This window comes from Sarcophilus harrisii, chromosome X (genome assembly GCF_902635505.1).
Source record: "Sarcophilus harrisii chromosome X, mSarHar1.11, whole genome shotgun sequence".
Taxonomy (NCBI): Eukaryota; Metazoa; Chordata; class Mammalia; order Dasyuromorphia; family Dasyuridae; genus Sarcophilus; species Sarcophilus harrisii.
In genome coordinates this window covers 13,324,081-13,345,018 of record NC_045432.1, presented here as the reverse complement: position 1 = coordinate 13,345,018, position 20,938 = coordinate 13,324,081, and the positions used below count along the sequence as shown (strand labels likewise).

At 45.3% G+C, this 20,938-nt stretch overlaps 1 protein-coding gene across 12 annotated transcripts in view; it reads left to right on the top strand.

Moving 5' to 3' along the window:
- The window catches only part of ATP2B3 (ATPase plasma membrane Ca2+ transporting 3), a 106,380-nt gene that overhangs the window by 74,858 nt on the left and 10,584 nt on the right, over positions 1-20,938 (top strand). For 11 of the 12 annotated variants that reach the window (XM_003774696.3, XM_003774693.3, XM_012553184.2 and 8 more), the window contains 4 exons: positions 8,702-8,915; positions 12,017-12,228; positions 14,946-15,053; positions 17,128-17,310. In XM_003774696.3, the coding sequence (XP_003774744.1) occupies positions 8,702-8,915; positions 12,017-12,228; positions 14,946-15,053; positions 17,128-17,310 (717 nt within the window). Of the gene's footprint in view, positions 1-8,701; positions 8,916-12,016; positions 12,229-14,945; positions 15,054-17,127; positions 17,311-20,436; positions 20,503-20,938 lie in introns of all 12 variants that reach the window. The other variant, XM_031945139.1, reaches the window with a different exon arrangement.

Sequence of the window (20,938 nt, the reverse complement as noted above, 5' to 3'; positions counted from 1 at the left end):
TAATAATTTGGGAATGAGTGAATTCTTTCACTCTAAACCTGTGGTCAATTTAAAGGGGATTCTTAACAACTCTCTTACTGCCACGAACCTCTTGGCCACCAGGAATTGAGACCACTCAAACCGCATCAAATTCACTGAAGAAAAAAGAACTCCTTAAACAGTATAATTGACCAAATACAAAAGCTCACTGAAGAAAATAATTCCCTAAAATTTAGAATCAAGTAAATGGAAGCTAATGACTTTATGAAAAATCAAGAAAAAACAAAACCAAAAGAATGGTTAAAATAAAATAAATGGGAAAAAGTTAGAAAACAAGGTGAAATATCTCATTGGAAAAACAGCTGAATGATAAATGTGGAAATATGTATAGAAGAATTGCACATATTTAACGTATATTGGATTACTTATTGTCTAAGGGAGGGAGGAGAGGAAGGGATGGAGAAAAATTTGGAGCATAAGGTTTTGCAAGGGTAAATGTTGAAAAAAACTATCTTTGTGTGTATTTTGAAAATAAAAGGCTATTATTTAAAAATTGGTAAATACTACAAAAAAAGAAAAGAAAAGAAAAACAGCTGACTTGGAAAATAGAGTCAATTTAAAAATTATTTGACCTGAAAGCCATGATTTTTTTTAATTATAGCTTTTTATTTACAAGTCATATGCATGGGTAATTTTACAGCATTGACAATTGCCAAACCTTTTGTTCCAGTTTTTCCCCTCCTTCCCCTTACCCTCTCCCCCACATGTCAGGTTGACCAATACATGTTAAATATGTTAAAGTATAAATTAAATACAAAATAAGTACATATGTCCAAACAGGTATTTTGCTGTACAAAAAAAAATCAGACTTTAAAATAGTTTACAATTAGCCTGTGAAGAAAATAAAAAATGCAGGCAGACAAAAATAGAGGGATTGGGAATTCTATGTAATGGTTCATAATCATCTCCCAGAGTTCTTTCGCTGGGTGTAGCTGGTTCAATTCATTACTGCTCCATTAGAACTGATTTGGTTCATGTCATTGCTAGAGATGGCCACGTCCATCAGAATTGATCTTGATCATCATATAGTATTGTTGAAGTATAGAATGATCTCCTAGTTCTGCTCATTTCACTAGGCATCAGTTCATGTAAGTCTCTCCAGGCCTCTCTGAAATCATCCTGTTGGTCATTTCTTACAGAACAATAATATTCCATAACATTCATATACCACAATTTATTCAGCCATTCTCCAACTGATGGGCATCCACTCAGTTTCCAGTTTCTGGCCACTACAAAGAGGGCTGCCACATACAGGTCCCTTTCCCTTCTTTATGATCTCTTTGGGATATAAGCCCAGTAGAAACACTGCTGGATCAAAGGGATCACAGTTTGATCACTTTTTGAGCATAGTTCCAAACTGCTCTCCAGAATGGCTGGATGTGTTCACAATTCCACCAACAGTGTATTATTGATCCTGTTTTCCCGCATCCCCTCCAACATTCTGCATTATCTTTCCCTGTCATTCTAGCCAATCTGACAGGTGTGTAGTGGTATCTCAGAGTTGTCTTAATTTGCATTTCTCTGATTAATAATGACGTGGAGCATGAAAGCCATGATTTTTTAAAAAAGAGCTTAGATATCATTTGTCAAGAGATAATCAAGGAAAACTTCCCTGACTATTCTAGGATCAGAAGGCAAAATAGAAATTGAAAGAATCTACCAGTCACCTCCTGAAAGATGATTTTGAAATTTGGGATCTCCAAAACTCCAAGGAATATTGTTGCCAAATTCCAGAGGTCCCCGGTCAAGGAGAGAACATTGCAAGTAGACAAAAAGAAATAATTCATCTTATGGAGCCACAGTCAAGATAGCACAAGATTTAGCAATTCCTACATTAAAGGAATATTGTTGCATTATGATATTCCTGAGGGCAAAGGAGTTAGGATTACAATCAAGAATCCCCTACCCAGACAAACCTAATATAATCCTTCAGAAGACAAAATTAACATTCAATGAAATATAGACCTTTTAAGCATTCTTGATGAAAAGACCATAACTGAATGGAAAAGTTGACTTTCAAATACAAGATTGTTCTCTACAATCAAAAAGTAAACAGGAAAGGGAAATCATAAGGGACTTAATAAGGTTAAGCTGTTTACATTCGTACATAGGAAGGTAATACTTGTAACTCATAAAACTTTCTAATTATTAAGGCAGTTAGAAGGAATATATATAGACAGAGGGCACAGGTATGAGTTGAATATGAAGGGATAAGATCTAAAAAAATAAAATTAAGGGGTGAGGAAGAATGTATAAAGACAAAGGGAAAGAGAAAGGTAGGATTATCTCACATAATCTTACAGAGGAGTAAATTAACTCACATAAAAGAGACAAGAAGACACTTTTATAATGGAGGAAAAGATAGGGGAGCTTGGGTAAAGAACAGCGAGTGAATGAACCTATTTTCATCAGCACTGGCCCAATGAGGGAACAACATACACCCTTAATTGGTTGCAGAAATCTATCTTATTCTACAGGAAAGCAGGAGGGAAAGAGAATAAGAGAAAGGGGGAAGTGATAGAAGGGAAAGTAGATCGAGGGAGGTGGCACTCAGAGGCAAAACACTTTTGAGGAAGAACAGGGTGAAAAGACAGAGAATAGAAAAAACAGGTGGGGGAGAATAAGATGGAGTAAATACATTTAGCAATCATAACTGTAGGAAAAAAAACTGAAGTAAATTTCTCTGATAAAGACCTCACTTCTCAAATATATGGAGAACTGAGTCCCATTTTTAAAAATAGGAGCCTTTCCCCAATTGACAAATAATTAAGAGATATAAACAGGTTTCAGATGAAGTAATCAGTACTCTCTGGAGCCATATGAGAAGGTGCTCTAAATTGGTATTGATTGGAGGAATGCAAATCAAAACAATACCACTTCATCGGCTAATAAGACAGAAAAAGAGAATGGTAAATAGCGGAAGGGATGTGGAAAAAATGAGGCCTTAATATTCTGATGATGGAGTTGTAAACCGATTCAACCACCGTGTAGAGTAATTTGGAACAATGTCCAAAGGGCTATAAAACCATACATACCCTTTGACTTAGTGGTGCCATTATTATGTCTGTATCTCAAAAGAGATTTTAAAAAGCGAGGAAGGACCTAGATGTGTGGAAATGTTTATAGCAGCTCTTTTCTGGGAGCAGGGAGCTGGAAATTGAGAGGATACCCATCCATTTAGGAATGACTGAACAAATTGTGCTATGGGGCACAGTATTGTGCTGGAAGAAATGATGAGCTGGATGCTCTCAAAGTGAAATGTACTATGTATGTACAAAGTAACTAAGCAATGGTATAAGATGATCATCTTACTGTGAATGACTTAGCTCAGCGGTCCTCAAACTTTTTAACTAGGAGGCCAGTTCACTGTCCCTCAGACTGTTGGAGGGCCAGACTATAGTAAAAACAAAAACTTTCTTTCGTGGGCCTTTAAATAAAGACACTTCCTAGCCCTGGGTGAGGGGGATAAACGTCCTCAGCTGCTGCATCTGGCCCGTAGTTTGAGGACCCCTGACTTAGCTATTCTCAGCAGTACAATGATCCCCAACAACTTGAAAGGACTTCTGATGAAAAACGTTATCTACACCCAGAGAAAAAACTGGTGTCTGAAGACAGATTCTTTCACAAGATTATTTATATGGAAATATGTTTTGCATGACTCCGTAAGGATAACTTACATTGAATTGCTTGCCTTCTCAATGAAGGGGGTAAGGAAGGAGAAAGGGAGAAAATTCGGAACTCAAAGTCTTAAAAAACAAATGCTAAAAATTGTCTTTACATATAATTGGAGAAAAATAAAATACTAAATAAATTTATTTTAAAAAACACTTTCCTGATACCATAAGCATTAATGGTAGCACCTGTATTTTTGACTGAGGGTGATAGTGGCAAAAAGGATTCATTTTTCATCAGTACAGCAGCAATTCTTTATTTTTTTTATACTAATAGCTTTTTAAGATGTTCCAAGTCATTATTGATCAGAGAAATGCAAATTAAGACAACTTAATTAAGATACCACTACACACCTCTCAGATTGGGTAGGATGACAGGAAAAGATAATGATGGATGTTGGAGGGGATGTGGGAAAACTGGGACTCTGATGCATTGTTGGTGGAGTTGTGAATGGATCCAGCCGTTCTAGAGAGCAATTTGGAACGATGCTCAAAAAGTTATCAAACTGTGCATACCCTTTGATCCAGCAGTGTTACTACTGGGTTTATGTCCTAAAGAGATCTTAAAGAAGGGAAAGGGACCTGTGTGTGCAAAAATGTTTGTGGCAGCCCTCTTTGTAGTGGCCAGAAACTGGAAATTGAATGGATGCTCATCAGTTGGAGAATGGTTGGGTAAATTGTGGAATATAAATGGTATGGAATATTATTGTTCTGTAAGAAATGACCAGCAGGATTCAGAGCAGGACCAGGAGATCATTATATACTTCAACAACAATACCATATGATGATCAGTTCTGATGGACGTGGCCCTCTTCAACATTGAGATGAACCAAATCAATCCATTTGTTCAAGAATGAATAGAACCAGCTACACCCAGCAAAAGGACTCTGGGAAATGAATGTAAACCACTATGTAGCATTTCCAATCCTTCTGTTTTTGTCCGCCTGCATGTTTAGTTTCCTTCTCAGGTTAATTTCACCTTATTTCCAAATCTGATTCTTCTTGTGCAGCAAAATAACTGTTTGGACATGCATACATATATTATATTTAACATATACTTTAGCATATTTAGCATGTACTGGTCATCCTGCCATGTAGGGAAGAGAGTGGGGGGGAAGGAGGGGAAGATTTGGAACAGAAGGTTTGGCAATTGTCAATGCTGAAAAATTACCCATGCACATGTCTTGTAAATAAAAAGCTATAATAAAAAAGAAGAAAAAAGCTAATAGGTTTCTAATTTTCCAAATACATGCAAAGATAGTTTTCAGCCTTCATAATTTCAAAACCTTGTTCCAAATTTCACTGCCTTCCTCCCTGCTTCCCATTTCCCCTAGACAGCAAGCAATCCAATATAGGTTAAACATGTACAATTCTTTTACACATATTTCCATGTTTATTGTGCTGCCCGCAAAAAATCAGATCCAAGGGGGAAAAAATAAGACAGAAAAAAAGCCAGCAAGCAAACAACAACAAGAACAATAGAAGGTGAAAATACTATGCTGTGATCCCCATTCGGGCCCCACAGCGGTCTCTCTGGGTGCAGATGCCATTTTCCATCTATTGGAGTTGGCCTGAGTCACCTCATTGTTGAAAAGAGCCAAGCCCATCAAAGTTGATCATCGCAAAGTCTTGCTGTTACATGTACCATGATCTCCCGGTTCTGCTCATTTCCCTCAGCATCAGTTCATGTACATCTTTCCAGGTTTTTCTGAAACATCCTGCTGGTTGTTTCTTACAGAACAATAATATCCCATAACCTTCATATATCACAACTTATTCAGCCATTCTCTGACTGATGGGCAGCCACTCAGTTTCCAGGTCGCTGCCACTACAGAAAGGGTCGCCATAAACATTTTAAGTGGCAAATCTTTAAAAACACACACATGCACAACAATCATAACCCTTTACTTTTGACACCAAAATCATTTTTCAGAACCTGATGCCACCTCCTTTACCTAATCACCTCTCCCTCATACCAAAAAAACCCTAGCCCCCAAGCCAACAATAACCAAGCCAACGTGTTCTACAAAGCCACCAGATCTGACTCACTCCTACTCCTCAGTTATAAACTCCGTCATGACTTTGTTTTGTTTTGCTGGGGTAATTGGGGTTAAGTGACTCGCCCAGGATCCCACAGCTAGGAAGTGTTAAGTGTCTGAGACCAGATTTGAACTCGGATCCTCCTGACTTCAGGGCTGGTGCTCTACCCAGTGTGCCACCTAGCTGTCCCTCCTTCATGACTTTTACCTTCATTTTTCCATTACATTGCTATGAGGTTTGAACTCATTCTTACTTAGACTTTTGAAATGCCTGTGGACAACATCTGCCTTCCTCCTCCCTCAGACTGTGGCTATCAGGTGAGCAAAGGGAGAAAGTCTTAAAGTGAACATCCCAGAATCTACTCAGCTCAGGAAGCTAGGGGAGGAGGGTTGCCCTGGATCTTTAAGTACAAATTAGAAGAATTTGGAGAGGAAGAAGTATGATGAGCCAGACCCCAAAGAAGAACCAGGGTTAAGGCTGGAGAAGTTAGCTGGACTCAGACTGTAGGGATCCTCGAAGCACCATGATTGTCACGGGTACAGACTATGGGATAAGGGCCTGAATTGCCTTTTTGAACTCTGGATTTTGTCCAGAGAGCAGTGGGTCTTGAGCGCGGGGTGTGCACGCATGTGTGAGGTGCAAAACAGGGCCCAGAATGAATTAGAAGCCTTGGGAGACGGAGGAAAGAGAGCTGGACTTGGAGGATGAGGACCGGGTTCTCAGCCCAGATCAGCAGGAAGGGTTTGGGTGACCTCCAGGATCTCTCCCATCAATTGTAGACTCTAATCAGATGAGCATATGGTCCTGGATCTGGAGCTGGAAGGGATCTTGGTGGCCACTGAGTCCAAGCCCCTCATTTTTTTTTCTTTTTTTAAAAAATTATAACTTTTTATTGACAGAGCCCATGCCAAGATGATTTTTTACAACATTATCCCTTGCACTCCCTTCTGTTCTGACTTTTCCCCTCCCTCCCTCCACCCCCTCCCCCAGATGGCAAGCAGTCCTATACACATTAAATATGTCGCAGTATATCCTAGATACAATATCTGTGTGCAGAACCGAACAGTTCTCTTGTTGCTCAGGGAGAATTGGATTCAGAAGGTAAAAATAACCCGGGAAGAAAAACAAAAATGCAAACAGTTTACATTCATTTCCTAGTGTTCTTTCTTTGAGTGTAGCTGCTTCTGTCCATCCTTGATCAATTGAAACTAAATTAGATCTTCTCTTTGTCGAAGAAATCCACTTCCATCAGAATACATCTTCATACAGTATCATTGTTGAAGTATATAATGATCTCCTGGTTCTGCTCATTTCACTCAGCATCAGTTCATGTAAGTCTCTCCAAGCCTCTCTGTAGTCATCCTGCTGGTCATTTCTTACAGAACAATAATATTCCATAACATTCATATACCACAATTTGCTCAGCCATTCTCCAATTGAAGGGCATCCACTCAGTTTCCAGTTTCTGGCCACTACAAACAGGGCTGCCACAAACATTTTGGCACATACTGGTCCCTTTCCCTTCTTTAGTATCTCTTTGGGGTATAAGCCCAGTAGTAGCACTGCTGGATCAAAGGGTATGCACAGCTTGATAACTTTTTGAGCATAGTTCCAAACTACTCTCCAGAATGGTTGGATTCACTCACAACTCCACCAACAATGCATCAGTGCCCCAGTTTTCCCGCATCCCCTCCAACATTCATCATTATTTTTTCCTGTCATCTTAGCCAAGCTGACAGGTGTGTAGTGGTATCTCAGAGTTGCCTTAATTTGCATTTCTCTGATCAATAGTGATTTGGAACACTCTTTCATATGAGTGGGAATAGTTTCAATTTCATCATCTGAAAATTGTCTGTTCATATCCTTTGACCATTTATCAGTTGGAGAATCAAGCCCCTCATTTTACAAGAGATGATGATATTGTTGTTGCTCATTGTTTGTTTTCAAAGAGGACCAGTGACATCTGCAGACTGATGTGCTGACTTGGAAGTGAGGCAGGGTTGTGCAGCTATCAGTCTCCCTCTCCTCCAGAGTTGTCAGAGTCCAGTGGCCAGACCTGGGTCAGGCCAACTGGAGATGTTGCAGTGGGAGGCCTTGGCCTTTAAACTAAAGCCTTTTCCGGGTCTCACTTTGAGGTAATACTCATTTGCTAATCAAAGGCTAGGTAGGAATTGAGGCAAAAGATGGTCTAGTTTTCCTTCCCAAAAGAATCAGTCTGGAGGGGCAGCCCACCAGCTGCACCGAATACAGCATTGGTCTTAGAGTCAGGACAACCTGAGTTCAACTCCAGCCTCAGACATTTGGCACTTACTAGCGTGTGACCCTAAGCAAGTCACTTAACTCTGATTACCTCACACTTCTCCCCCCCCCAAAAAAAAAAAAGAATCTGAGAGGGGAAGACCTCAGAGTTTCTTGAACAGAAGAAGAAAGGAAAGACAGAAGGTAGGAATGCCAGTGAGGAGGCTGCTAAGGAACCCAAGAAAATAGGTAGGCGGGGTCCATCCCTGAGGCTGCTGCCACAACCTGGGAAAAAGGTGCAGGTGCATATGCATTCATATTCACACACACACACACACTCACTCACACTCACACACACACACACACTGACACACACATACACGAACACACACACCTACACACACACACCCTAAAGGCTTAGCTAAACACCATGCCAAACCTCAAAGCCGTGACAGAAGTGGCAGGGAATAGCACGCTCACACTTACTCAAATGAGCTGTCTCATGTTTTCATCTGAACCAAACACCCCTAAAACTGAGCCCAAACTGGGCGGCTTTTTTTTCATTCTACAAGGACCACAACTCGTACCTGCTCGGTCGGGAAGCATTTCTGTGAGGTAAATACTTCTGCTCCCGGTTCACGTCTCTGAACGGCTCAGGCGGTGCCGTGATCCCCAGGGCCTAACTTCTTCCTCCTCATCCTCTCTGCCCGCAGGATTCCCCTCTCAAAGCAGTCCAGATGCTGTGGGTGAACCTCATAATGGACACATTCGCTTCACTGGCCCTGGCAACAGAACCACCCACTGAGTCCCTCCTTCTGCGAAAGCCATATGGTCGAGACAAGCCCCTCATCTCCCGTACCATGATGAAGAATATTCTGGGCCACGCCATCTATCAGCTCACTGTCATCTTCACCCTGCTGTTTGCAGGTAGGCCGCTTCTGCCAGTTTGCCCATGCCATTCCTTCTACCAGTCAGGCTTGTGCGCCCACGTTAGCCTTGACGTGTGGACTTCAGCTCGGCCCTCTAAGCTCCCGGGAGCTGCCCATGTCCAGAAGTCGAGCGATTGCCCCGGCTCGGCGGGGACGAATTCCAAATGGGTTTCAGGTTTGCACGGAGGCCGAAATAGGAAAGGTACCATCCTAAATGAGTTTGAGTCAGGGAAGGAGGTGCTTTATAGGGCTACGGCTAGGGGAGCGTGGGTTTGCTGAGAACTGGAAGTGACCTCAGGAGGCAGCTCGTTAAATCCCTTCATTTTAAAGTAAGGGAACTGGCTCCCTTCCAGGTGAGGTGACATGCCCCAAATCAAGTTCTGAGACTCAGGTCTTCGGAGACTCCAAAGCCAGTTTTCTGTCCGCTCTGCCAAAGTGTCATCCTGGACTAAATCAAAGCTCGAGCCGGTCACAAAGTAAAATGGACGATTTTGGTTTATGGAAAATTGCTTTTGAGCAAATAAAATCAATGTGGCTAGAAAGGAAATGAGGCAGTGGGAAAGGGGAGCTTCGTTGCAAAGTTTTCTGATAAAGGTCTGATATCTACAATAGAGAGAGACAGACAGACTAGAGACAGAGAAAGATAAAAGCCAGCCTGGTATATTGAGTAGAGAACCTCGGAAACATTCCAGCCACGGTGGACAAGTCACTTAATTTCTTGTCCCTGAGGCAACTCTCTGAGACTAGATGTTGCAGAGAAGGTGCACACGGGGACAGAGAGGTTGTCCTCGTCTGGGAAGGGACATGCAACCCCCCACTGGAAGGAATCAGGAAAGACCTAGGCCAAGACTTGGAGTCTGGAAGACCTGAATTCAAATCCTGCCTCAGATGCTTACTAACTGTGTATCTGTTTGCCTCAGTTTCCTCAACTGTAAAATGGGGATAAGAGCACCTCCCTCACAGGGTCATTGTAAGGGTCAATCTACACAGACCTCATATTAACTAGTCTTCTCCTCGAAGAGGTCAGCAGTCTTGGCCCAGGAATTGGCAGGTTCTTGTCCTGAGACATATATTCTGACCTTGAAGAGGAAATAATAAATGAAAGGGGAGGAAAGGCAGGAGGGGGATCCAAGAGGAGGAAATGGAGAAGGGGGAGGGTCGGGAGCATATGAGTCTGCCCCTGATCCGTGCTGACACATATGGTCCACTCGTCTGCTTCCTCCTTCTCTCTCTCATCCCCCTTCTCCTCACTGACAAAAATCAAAAGTGACAGTCCCTGGTGGTCCTTGGCCCTTGTTCTGATTCATTCGGTTCGGTTCAGTTCATCGATTAAGCTTTTCCTCCTGGCCAGGCCCGGTTCTTTCCTAGCACGGAGTTACCTGTGCTGTGGATTGCCCGGAATACCCAGGCAAAAGTGGCCCCACCCTCAAGGAGCTAATATTCCATGTGAGGGAAACAACAGATAAACAGAGAAGTAAATAAATACCAAGTTCCTCTGTGGGCAACGTGAGCGGAGAGCGAACAGCTACAGGGCTTAGGAGAGGTCCTGGGTACGAGGAGTTGTTTAAGTCGAAGAGGAAGCCTCTCACGTTACAGAAAAGACAGGGAGGAGGGGAACAGGGACCTAAGCAAGGACCCAGAGACAGGACCCGAGGGAAGATCCACGGCCACCGCCACCCCACTCCCATCATGCACCCTGGCACCTCAGCCCCTTCCCTACCCTCACTCCAGAAAAGGGATTCAACCCTTAATGTTGCTTGAAATACTAAAGAGACGACTAGGCACAACACGCCAAAGTTATCAGGGAACGTTCGAGTCTGAGTTTGCGTGGAGGCCGGGAAGGCACATCAGACAGACCATTGTTCTCTCTCCCCCTGCTGCTCCCCACCGCAATGTTCCCCCAGACTTGGTGCCAACCTCCCCAGGTGTAAAGGGCCGCTTTATATGTGCCAGCTGCTATCCCTTGACCTTACCTGTTAGACCGAGCCTTCCAGCTGAGTTTGGAGCTGGCCCAGCACAGTGTCCTCCTCTTGACTCTCAGCCCCATCTCCCCTTCCCTGGAAGGCTCTTCCCTGAGGCCCTGTCCTCAGTCTCCAGTATAGATCCAAGACGTTTCCTTCTTTTCTGCCGGTGGTATGTTGCTTCACTACGTGGGCACTGCCAGGGGTTCATCCAGAGGTAATCCGGGGCTCCAGGCTGAATACAGCAGCAGTCTTTGTTGTGTCGGGCCTAGCTGCGTAAGGGGCCATTCCAGCCAGGTAGAGCGTGCTGCTGAGCACACGGATTTGGTCAACCGGATTTTGGGTGGAGAGGCACAAACAAACAAAGTGGGGGTAGTTAGGCAGAAGAGACTGGGGCAAAGGACTATTTCGGTGACCCCACAGAACAAATTCGTTCCTTCTCCTTTTTTTGGCCCCCGTCTGATGCGCAAGTGATTGGTGCCGATTCTTGCCCGATACTGAATTCACTGCATTACTTTGAAAAGAATAAATATTATATTTCTTTCAAGCCAGACCTTTCAGCCATTCTCCTCAGCTTCACTCCATCCATCCCTCTCAGTTTAGGGCAGTAAGCTAATCGTCACTGACCTTGAGTCAGCCGTTTCTCTTTTCTGAGCCTGAGTTCTCTCATCTCTAAAATGGAGGTCATCATCATCAAACTACTTACCTTATTGGGTTTTTCAGAAAGAAAGCGTTAATAGAAAGTTGTCGTTACCCCAACTGTAGACGGGAGTGAATCAAAATCCGGGATTGTGATTCATTGGTGGATCAGAACCAGCACCTGTGATTTGAGCCTCAGGGGCTAGGCCAAGTTTCTCAATCCAAATCCTCAGCGAGGTGAACAGATTGTCCCCTTCACTGTGATAAGAGTTTAAGTAAACCCTATGAAGCTGGAAGCTCTTCCATCTTTAGGGTCAAATAAGGCTCCCGGCTGGCCTGCTTGACTTCACAGGAAAGGGTGGTGGGGAAAAGTGAGGCTGAATAGGGCGGATGTGCCCTCTTCCGTCAGCCAAACACCGCCTCCCCCTCGCTGGCGTCCGCTACAGCCTGCCCATTGACCACTTCCCTTGCCCCTCTCTTCTTTTCCTCTCTACTCTAGGTGAGGTCATGTTTGACATCGACAGCGGCCGGAACGCCCCTCTGCACTCTCCGCCCTCAGAGCATTACACCATCATCTTCAACACTTTCGTTCTGATGCAACTCTGTAACGAGATCAACGCCCGTAAAATCCACGGAGAGAGGAACGTCTTCGAAGGCATCTTCAGCAATCCCATCTTTTGTTCCATTGTCCTGGGCACCTTTGGCATTCAAGTAAGAGAATCTAGGCCGCTCTGGCCACCTACTTGTCACGTGACCGTGGGCGAATACTGACTTTGGGTTGCCATTTCCCCTTCTAACAACAGAAGGACTAGAAGCTGAGGAGAATAAAGGCACCCAAATCATTGATTAAATGCTAATTGTTAAGAACTGGATGTACAAATGGGAGTGAACAAGACAATCCCGTCTTCTGGGTTAATTTTTGTTCTCGCAGGAAGAGGAAGCAACTCATAAAGGGAGACTGGGGGAGAGAAAAGAAAAGGGAGGGTTAACCTAGAAGATGGACCCACCCAAAGCAAGCCTGTGAAGTAGGATTTGGGGGTCCTTCAAGGCCTTAGGCCACCACCATCACCACTTTTACCCCAGTGACAGGCACTAGGCCTTTTCACTCCCAAGATCTTCAGCTTCTCTCAGCCACTTTCACCTCGTGAGCAGATCCTCTGGTCCCTAAGGAGCTGTTAGTTGGTGGGTGACTCAGTTGATTGCCCCTGCCCAAGGGTATTTACATTGGCATAATATATCCCTTTAAGCCCTGGGGGGAGCTAGGTACAATTGTGATTTCTCGAATGGACAGCAGACTTTCCCAGAAGCCCAGCCCATCCCTTGGTGTGTGCAGCCGCTCACTGAGCCTCTGAGTAAAGCTGGTCCAGGGACTCAGATTTAAGGTCTGCCCAGTTGTCCAGATCGGCAGAGAGGGCCGAGCTCTGTTTGGAAAAGCCTGCGGGGTGGTCCTGACTCTTGGCTTTCAGTTGGACTTGAAGAAAAGGCATTAAACCCTCACTTTTCCTTACGTGAAAGAGGGGACAAAGGAGGCAGTTAGTGAGCCTGACTCCCTATAAGTGAGGAAGAGGGGAAGGGGAGGAAGAGAGGGACTGCAGGCCTGGGCTCTGGGGAAAGGGCGGCTGAAGCAGCCTGGCAAGACCACCCCTGCCACAGGGCCTCCTCCCGGTGCCAGCACTAGGCGGGGCACGGTTTCATCAAGTGCTTCTTTGTTGGGCAGAAGGAATTTGAACATGGCCCCAAGCTCACTGGCCAGGTATTTCCCAAACTCAGACTTTCCAAAAACATCGTGCTGCTCCAGAGGTATCCCTTACTCGGGACTTCTTTGAAATTCCCAATTTTTGGCATTTATTTTTCAGAAGAAAAGCTGCTTCTCTTCCCTAAACCGCCCCCCCCCAATTCCCCAGGAAAAAGTCCAGGCTTGAGTTCAGAAGTGACTGGTGGGTCCGGCCCGTGCACCTGAGAGTCCAGGCACCACAAAAACCAAACCAGCTTCACCAGCCCCAGCCTCTTAAGGCCAGGCCATGGGGGCAGCGGCTCCAGAGTACAGAGAGAGCGCGCCAGAGGGCGGGAGCCAATAAAACAGAAGAGGCCCTTAGCAGCTATGGTCAGCCTCATTCCCACTCAGCAAACACTCTAGAATCCCTCTGGCTCACGGCCACCGGCCTCTGGGATACCTTCTTCTGATTAGTCTATTTAGTTTCTGCTGCAGTGCCGACCTGGAGCCCATCATGCAGGGGGCTTCACGCTGCCCTTTGAATCCCCCCTTAATTTTGGTGGCTAGAAGCCACGGGACACCAACTCAAAGGCCGGTGATAGGTCTTTGTTAGATAGGAGGAAACGGGAAGCCCATAGGGAGGGGCCATCTTTTTATGTCCCCACACACTCCCCTGCCTCTTGAGGCAGCAGGACTCCTTTCCTTCCTTAGTTTAACCCTTGTGGAGATGTGATGTCAATGCTGCATCCTGTAGAGAAGCACCCACCCACTGCCTCATAAGCCCCACTGCTTTCTTCTTAGCAGCAGCACACTTCCTCCAGATCACTTTAAGGCAGAGTTTAAATTTGTGAGGAGGTCCATCACATACACACACACACACACACACACACACACACACACACGCCCCAGTTAAGAACCTCTAGTTTAAGGAGTTGGTTAGCACAAGGCAGGGATGGCCCTATACAGAGACAGGGTAGGCAGCTACCTGAAACGTGCCACCTTAGAGCTCCCCTTTGGGAAAAGCATCATGTGCTCAATGCACATATGAAAACACAAAAGACCCTTGCATCCGAGTAAGGTTCGATGGGAATGGGACAGGGTCAGCAAAGGCCACGATGAACAATACTAGGCCTAGGGGAGGGAAAGGAAAGGGCAAGGCAGCAGCACACAGAGCAGAAATGGAGGCAGAATGTTTGAGCCACCCTTGGCCAACTCCTAAGGCCGGTGAGGGTCAGTCATTTCCCAAGATATCAAATCAACGATAGCTACCAAGACTTCACAGAGCGGCTGCACTCCCTGGGTTAAAGAAAGGGATTAAATGTGGGTTCTGGGGAGTTCCTCACTCACTGAAGAGAAAGCTCTTGCCCTTCTCCATCTCCCTTCCCCAGTTGCATCACCCACAGTTTCCCATAGGCAATACTTGCTTAAGTAAAGCCAAGCCCTATGGCATTCGAGGGAGGAGGCATTATTGCTGTGGGCTGGAGCTTTAGGTGGGCTTCCTAAAGAAGGCAGACCTCAGAATCAAAGATCACCAAGCGTTAAAGCCAGAAGGGACCTTAAAAATCCTATCATTTTACACGCAGAGAAACTGAGACCCAATGAGGGAAACGAAAGCTACTCCAGGTACAGGCCAGAGGGAGGTTAAGAAGATGGGAACAGCTTGGCCAGCCCTGCCACCAAAACGTGTGGCTCAGGTCTCCTTGTTCTCCTACAGATTGTGATTGTGCAGTTTGGTGGGAAGCCCTTCAGCTGCGCGCCTTTAACCATAGAACAGTGGCTCTGGTGCCTGTTCATCGGTATTGGGGAACTCGTCTGGGGACAGGTAAAAACTTTGTTTCTTCGGTGTTCTTGGCCCAGCTCCGCAGCCTTGCCTTATTCTAGATACCATCCATTGGCACCATCTGTGGCATTTCCCCATCATCCCCGGGTTCTCATCCCAGCTCTGCCACTAACAAACTGTAACCTTAGGCAGTAGCGTTGTCCAATAACCGGGAGGACCTTGGACATTCTGTGGGCTCCGAGGGGATGGGGGGGAGAGGGGGCGGGGTTCCTCTCAGTCTTTGCTCAGGTCATGCCACTGGTTCACTTCCTAGAGTATTTTACAAGTCATTGTTGTAACTGTTATTGCCGGGGGAGGGGGGAAAGGGGGGGGGAGTTCTCAATTGTCCTTGGAGTCAGCGGAAGGTTTGATGCCTCTGATAGTGCATTGGTTGTATATCAGCAAAAGAATATTAGGATTAAAAATGATGTGTTTTATTACATTCTCATATTACATTAGTGTCGTATAACAATATTTTATGTATTGCTCCTGAGCAAGTCACTTAAGCTTTGTTTGCCTCAGTTTCCCCATCTGTAAAATGGGGTTAACAGCACCTACCTCCCAGAGCTGTTGTGAGGAGCAAAGGAGATAATCATTGTAAAAAAGCACTTAGCACAGTTCCTGGCACATAGTAGGTACTTAATAAATGCTTTAGCCATTACTGTATAATTTTTTGTTGGCGCAAACCTATGATTTCATTAGTGTAGGGAGCTGCCAGAAAGAAACATTCTCTTTCCAGGAAGATCAGGATATGCTCTATAACTTAATTGTCTTGGAGAGTTCCCCAGAATACCGAGGAGTTAAGTGACTTGTCCAGGGTCACACATACAGTGTGTGTCAGGGGAAGAACTGAGGTCTTCCTGACTTTATCTACCTCTCTGTACAATATACTGTATATTATTACATGATAATAATCAGAGGTGCACTGGTGAGTATTTAACAACCACCTCTGGGGTGGGGCAGAGACTTGTGCACGATACATTTTTATGTTTCATCTGCATCATTAAGATTTTCACCATCCTTTTCTTAAGTCTAGATAATCAACCAAACAATAAATTGATCCTTGATTTGTAACATTTGTCCATTTCCAATGCGTAAATGCTCCCATTGAAAATTTAACAATAGACTCAACGCTATCCAAGCTGGCTCCAGCACAGCCCTGAAACGGAACATGGAATCACAGGCAGTCATACGGAGGGGGCCTTAGAGTTCATGGAGGCCAGCCAGCCATTCCCCTCCTGTTACAGAGTAGGACATCAGGCCCAGGGAAAAGTGCCTCGCCCTAAATAGAATGGAAATAAGCATCTATTAAGCACCTGTTAAATGCTTATTTACACATGTGAGCTCACTGGACCCTTACAACATCCCTGGGAGGGAGGTGTCATTATTCCCATTTTACAGATAAGGAAACTGAGACATACAGGGTGACGTGACTGTTAAGGTCACACTGCTAGTAAGTGTCTGAATCCAGATTTGAATCCAGATTTTTCTGACTCCAAGTTCTGGAGCCTATTTATGTCACCTAGACCTAGGGTCACCTGTCACCCTGTTTATGTCTCTATAAGTAGCAGACTCTCAAGGAAGAGGGCCGATGGTGCTGATCCAGGGAGATCAGGTAACGCAGAGAGGAAAGAGGGAGGAGAGCAAGTTCAGTGGGTCAGGCAGTAAGAATCAAGAGCCCAAAGTAGGCTAAAGTAGAAATAGAGTCTGGGCAGCCAGGGATGTGAAACCAGGACCAGTGCACTTCATGCTGAGCTAAATGCCCAAACTAGGCCCAGAGCGTGGGCAGGCCCAAGCCTTTGAGCACAAGCAAATACAAGGACCTGAGCTTGGAAACAAGGCAGCGGTAGCCTAAGAATATATGAGGTGAGTGCTCACACACACACACACACACACCCTGTTAGGTGAATGCTAGGAGCCAGAGGGAGAGACAGAGCCTCCCAGGTATACCATTTGCCTGGGACTTCTGCTAGAGCCCAAGGCCTTGTATTAAGCTGGGAGACAAAGGAGGCCCTTCTAGACAGTCCTTGGTGGACAATCATCTGTTTACTTTCTGGGGGCTTTTGACTCTGCTCAGGTCATTGCCACCATCCCCACCAGCCAGCTGAAGTTCCTGAAAGAGGCAGGGCATGGGCCAGGAAAGGATGAAATCACCGACGAGGAGATGGCAGAAGACGAGGAAGAGATCGACCACGCCGAGCGGGAACTCCGCCGTGGCCAGATCCTCTGGTTTCGAGGCCTTAACAGGATCCAGACTCAGGTATACCACTGGGGATGAGCGGGAGGAGGAACGACAGTCAGTTGCTTTGGAAAAAAAGACACGTTCACCACTCGGGTCCTTCAGATACCCTTGAAGTGTCCTTTCAAGAAAGCGGCATCTAGTTGTGCATGTTTTTGGAGGGGCGTGCCCAGTTGTTGACCAGATGATTTGACTTTAGTTAACATTGGTTGCTTTTCTGCCTAGAGAGACTGGAAAGAAGCAGAGGATGGGAGAGCTGGGCTTAGACCACTGAGGGATGTCCTCCTCTTCCATTCCGATCAGTTTCACAAAGCAGGTTGCCATGTTGGTTTGGTTTGGTTTGGTTTTTCCATCTTGTTGGTAACCCAAAAGAGAAAAGAATTCCAATTGTGCAGAATTCAGCAAAGCTCACTTCACCAAAGTGGACACTCAGGGAAGCTGCCTATGCAGATTCTTTTGAAAACAATGTGACGACACAAAGTGGTTATCCAGACCAAATAGGTCTGGCCCATTTTGAGCCATCTCTTCTTCCATTCGAAATGTAAGCTGCTCTCCTCCCTCCCCACTCTGAACCAGGTTGATTTTCTCCATGGGAATTCTTCTCCCAGATGGTACAGCGTATAATTCAAGGTGTGTCGGTGGTGATAGAGGGTTGAGGTACACAGGGAGGGGCTACGTGTGGGATTTTAATCAGCCTTCCTTCAGAGCATGAGGGAGGTTGCCCTAATGGATGGAACAGATCAATTCCCATTCGGGTTTCCATAACTGACCGTGCTGGAGGATGGGTGAGGATACTTGGTTATCTCTTTAAATATGGGAAACATATTTAAAAGATTCATTTTGACAAGGTCTGCTAAAGCTGGAGTCTTTGTCTTTTCTCCCTAACCTTCTAAGAGCCATCTTAAAAGCAGGTTTAGCTGAACACAAGTCAAAATGTGACCAAGGAGCCAAATTCTGGGGTGCAGTACAATACTCTGTCTGAATCGAGTCCTCCCCAGTCCAGTCACCCAGAACACCAGATATTTGTGCCGTGGCATTCCAAATTATTGAATTGCCCCTTTCCCAGACTTTCCTTAATAAGAAAATCCCCTCTTTTAAAAGACCTGTCCCAGAAGATTATCTTCATGTAGCTTTAAAAGGCACTATAAGAAAGGAGAAGGATGGGGAGATTCTTAGTGACATCCCAAAAACTAATGGTAAAATGACATCATTGCCGTGTTTAAGCGGTAGCCATTGGGTTTCCCAGCTGTGTTTGTGGGGAGGAAGAGATGCCTTCACCAAGCACAACTTTGAGCGCTCCTTCATTTAAACCAAAGCTATGTTTAGTTCAATTACCTGAGGTTGGCAGCTGGTTGAATACAAAACCTAAAATCTTATTTCGCACCACTTGGTCCTAAATGCCCTCACTTCTGTGCCATGTGGGCAAATGTGCCGCAGTTTCTTCCTCGTATTTTGTCTCCTGCACCACATTCTGAGCCCAGGCGCTTGCCTTTCGAAATGACCCTTGTAAACGGCTCAGTATTTTTCAGCTCAGGACACCTAGTAAATGCTGTCTGGTTTGAATAAACAGAAATCTGTTCAGCTAATAGGGCGAGATGGATGGGAGTGCATTGATTCAAAAGAGTATATCCTGGAAAAAATCAGGCTTAATCTGATGGATGGCCTCATGTCAATGCTATAGTTCAAGAGAGAGAGAGAGAGAGAAGAAAATGTAGATGCTATTGGGCAGACTTCTGCACAGTGACTCGCCCTGTTCCTGGGTCTCTCTCACTAACCTGACCTGAATGCACAAAGCCTCCTTTATTTGAACACATGTAGTTGGCTGACATGGTCGTAGGTGCCAAATCTGCCGCATAGACATGAGAATTCGTAAATGCTCTCCACCCCAACTAGAATAACAGAGCGCAATGGGACACATACAACATTGTTGGATTTTGCCTACCGGCCTCAGAAGGGAGCCCTGCCCTGTGCTCTGCCTCCTGGCCTCCTGCCAACACCATTTGGGTCTCGCTTCCAAAAAGGCCTAGTCAGTTCCTGAGACCCATCTAGGTCTCCACTGCCCCTTCGTTGTCCGCGACCGAAGGATTGGGTATCCTTCTTTCCCCCACCTAAAGTCAAGATACGTGGCTGGAAGAGAAAGCGAGGGCTCGGCAAACATTTGCTTTAGCTTCTGGATTTTAAACTTGGGAGGTTGGACTCAAAGGAAAAGAAACTAATAAGTCTCCTTGTTAACAGCCAAGAGTGTATCTTTCCCCTCCCAGTGAGCATTGTTCTCCTCTTGGGAAGTTGCCCCAGCCCTGGGGGGTGGGGGTGGGGGGCAAAGGAAGGAGGAAGGGGGTAGAAAGGCCTTGTCTTTGGCAATGGCCTTGGAGAAAATCAGATCTCATTCCTTTATGGTCACACCACATTTATGACCCCAGACAGTATTTCCTGCCTGGCCTGGACCTCCCCCCTCCACCTCCTTCCACGATCAATGCCTCTGGGATGCCTTCAGAATTCGGATCCACCCTCAGAGAACCCCGATCTGTCCCCGTGAAGGACACCAAAAGAATATAGATAGGCCGTTCCCAAAGCGGTGTGGGAAACAAGGGGGAGGACTCTGAAAGGGAACATCATCGGCCACTTGGATGAGAACGCTTGAATCTATCGGTTTCATAATTAGCACGATTGGGCTCGTTGCCTCCGAGTCACACCATCTAGGCTTGATTTGGCAAGAAATAAAAATCGCCAACCGACCCCAAAAGGAGAGTGGCTTCTCCCAGCAGCAAATGAAGCGCGGATCAGAATGCAGACAGTGATAATCCCGAATCACTCGGTTCCCTCCCTACCTCGTGCCGGGCCTCTATAGGCGGCTACCCAAAAAAAAAATTTTTTTAAACACACACACAGAGCCTCAACTCATAGGAAATCTAAAAACAGACCCAACCTTGTGCACAAAATCCACATTGTTGCTCGGAGCCTTGGGGGGAGGGGAAATGCAGATGTCGTGTCCCCTCCTCCCCCCTCACTGCTGTGGAGCAAAGACTCTCGGGAGGCAGCCCTCCCCAGTGCCAGCAAGCCCACAGGCTTGGTGGGAATCTTGTATTGCCGTAGTTTTGAAAATCTACCCTTCTTAGTTAAGCGAATTCTCCTTTTGATATTTCCTAGGGGATATTTTCCTGGCTGATAAAATAAGATACTCAGAAATCTGATCATTTGGACAGAGTAATAAAAGTGAGTAATTAATAGAGTAAGAACTTGATCATTTAGGGCACTCTAGGCAGAACTGGTTTTAAAGTAATGCAGTATTATGACTTTCATAGAGTATATAGAATAAGTAGAAATAGGTTAACTAAGTATTGCCTAGCAGAGGCATTTAGGAAGTCTGCTTTAATGGCTAGGGAAGCGGTATGTCATTTGTGTGGCGTATATATGGCTCGGTCCAGATCGGTGCAAATAGTGAATCCCCTTGAAGTAGTCACACTATTCGAGTTCACGCCGCCTATTTCCATTGGCTAGAGCCAATACTTTAGATGATTATAACTTCGAATAGTGCAGATCCGATTGCATAACACCACTTCAGGGAGTTCATGCAGTAACTAGGACCTGGCTGAATGGTATCATTTAAATGCCTGAAAATCTTTTGTTCTATTAATTAGTTTCAGTAACC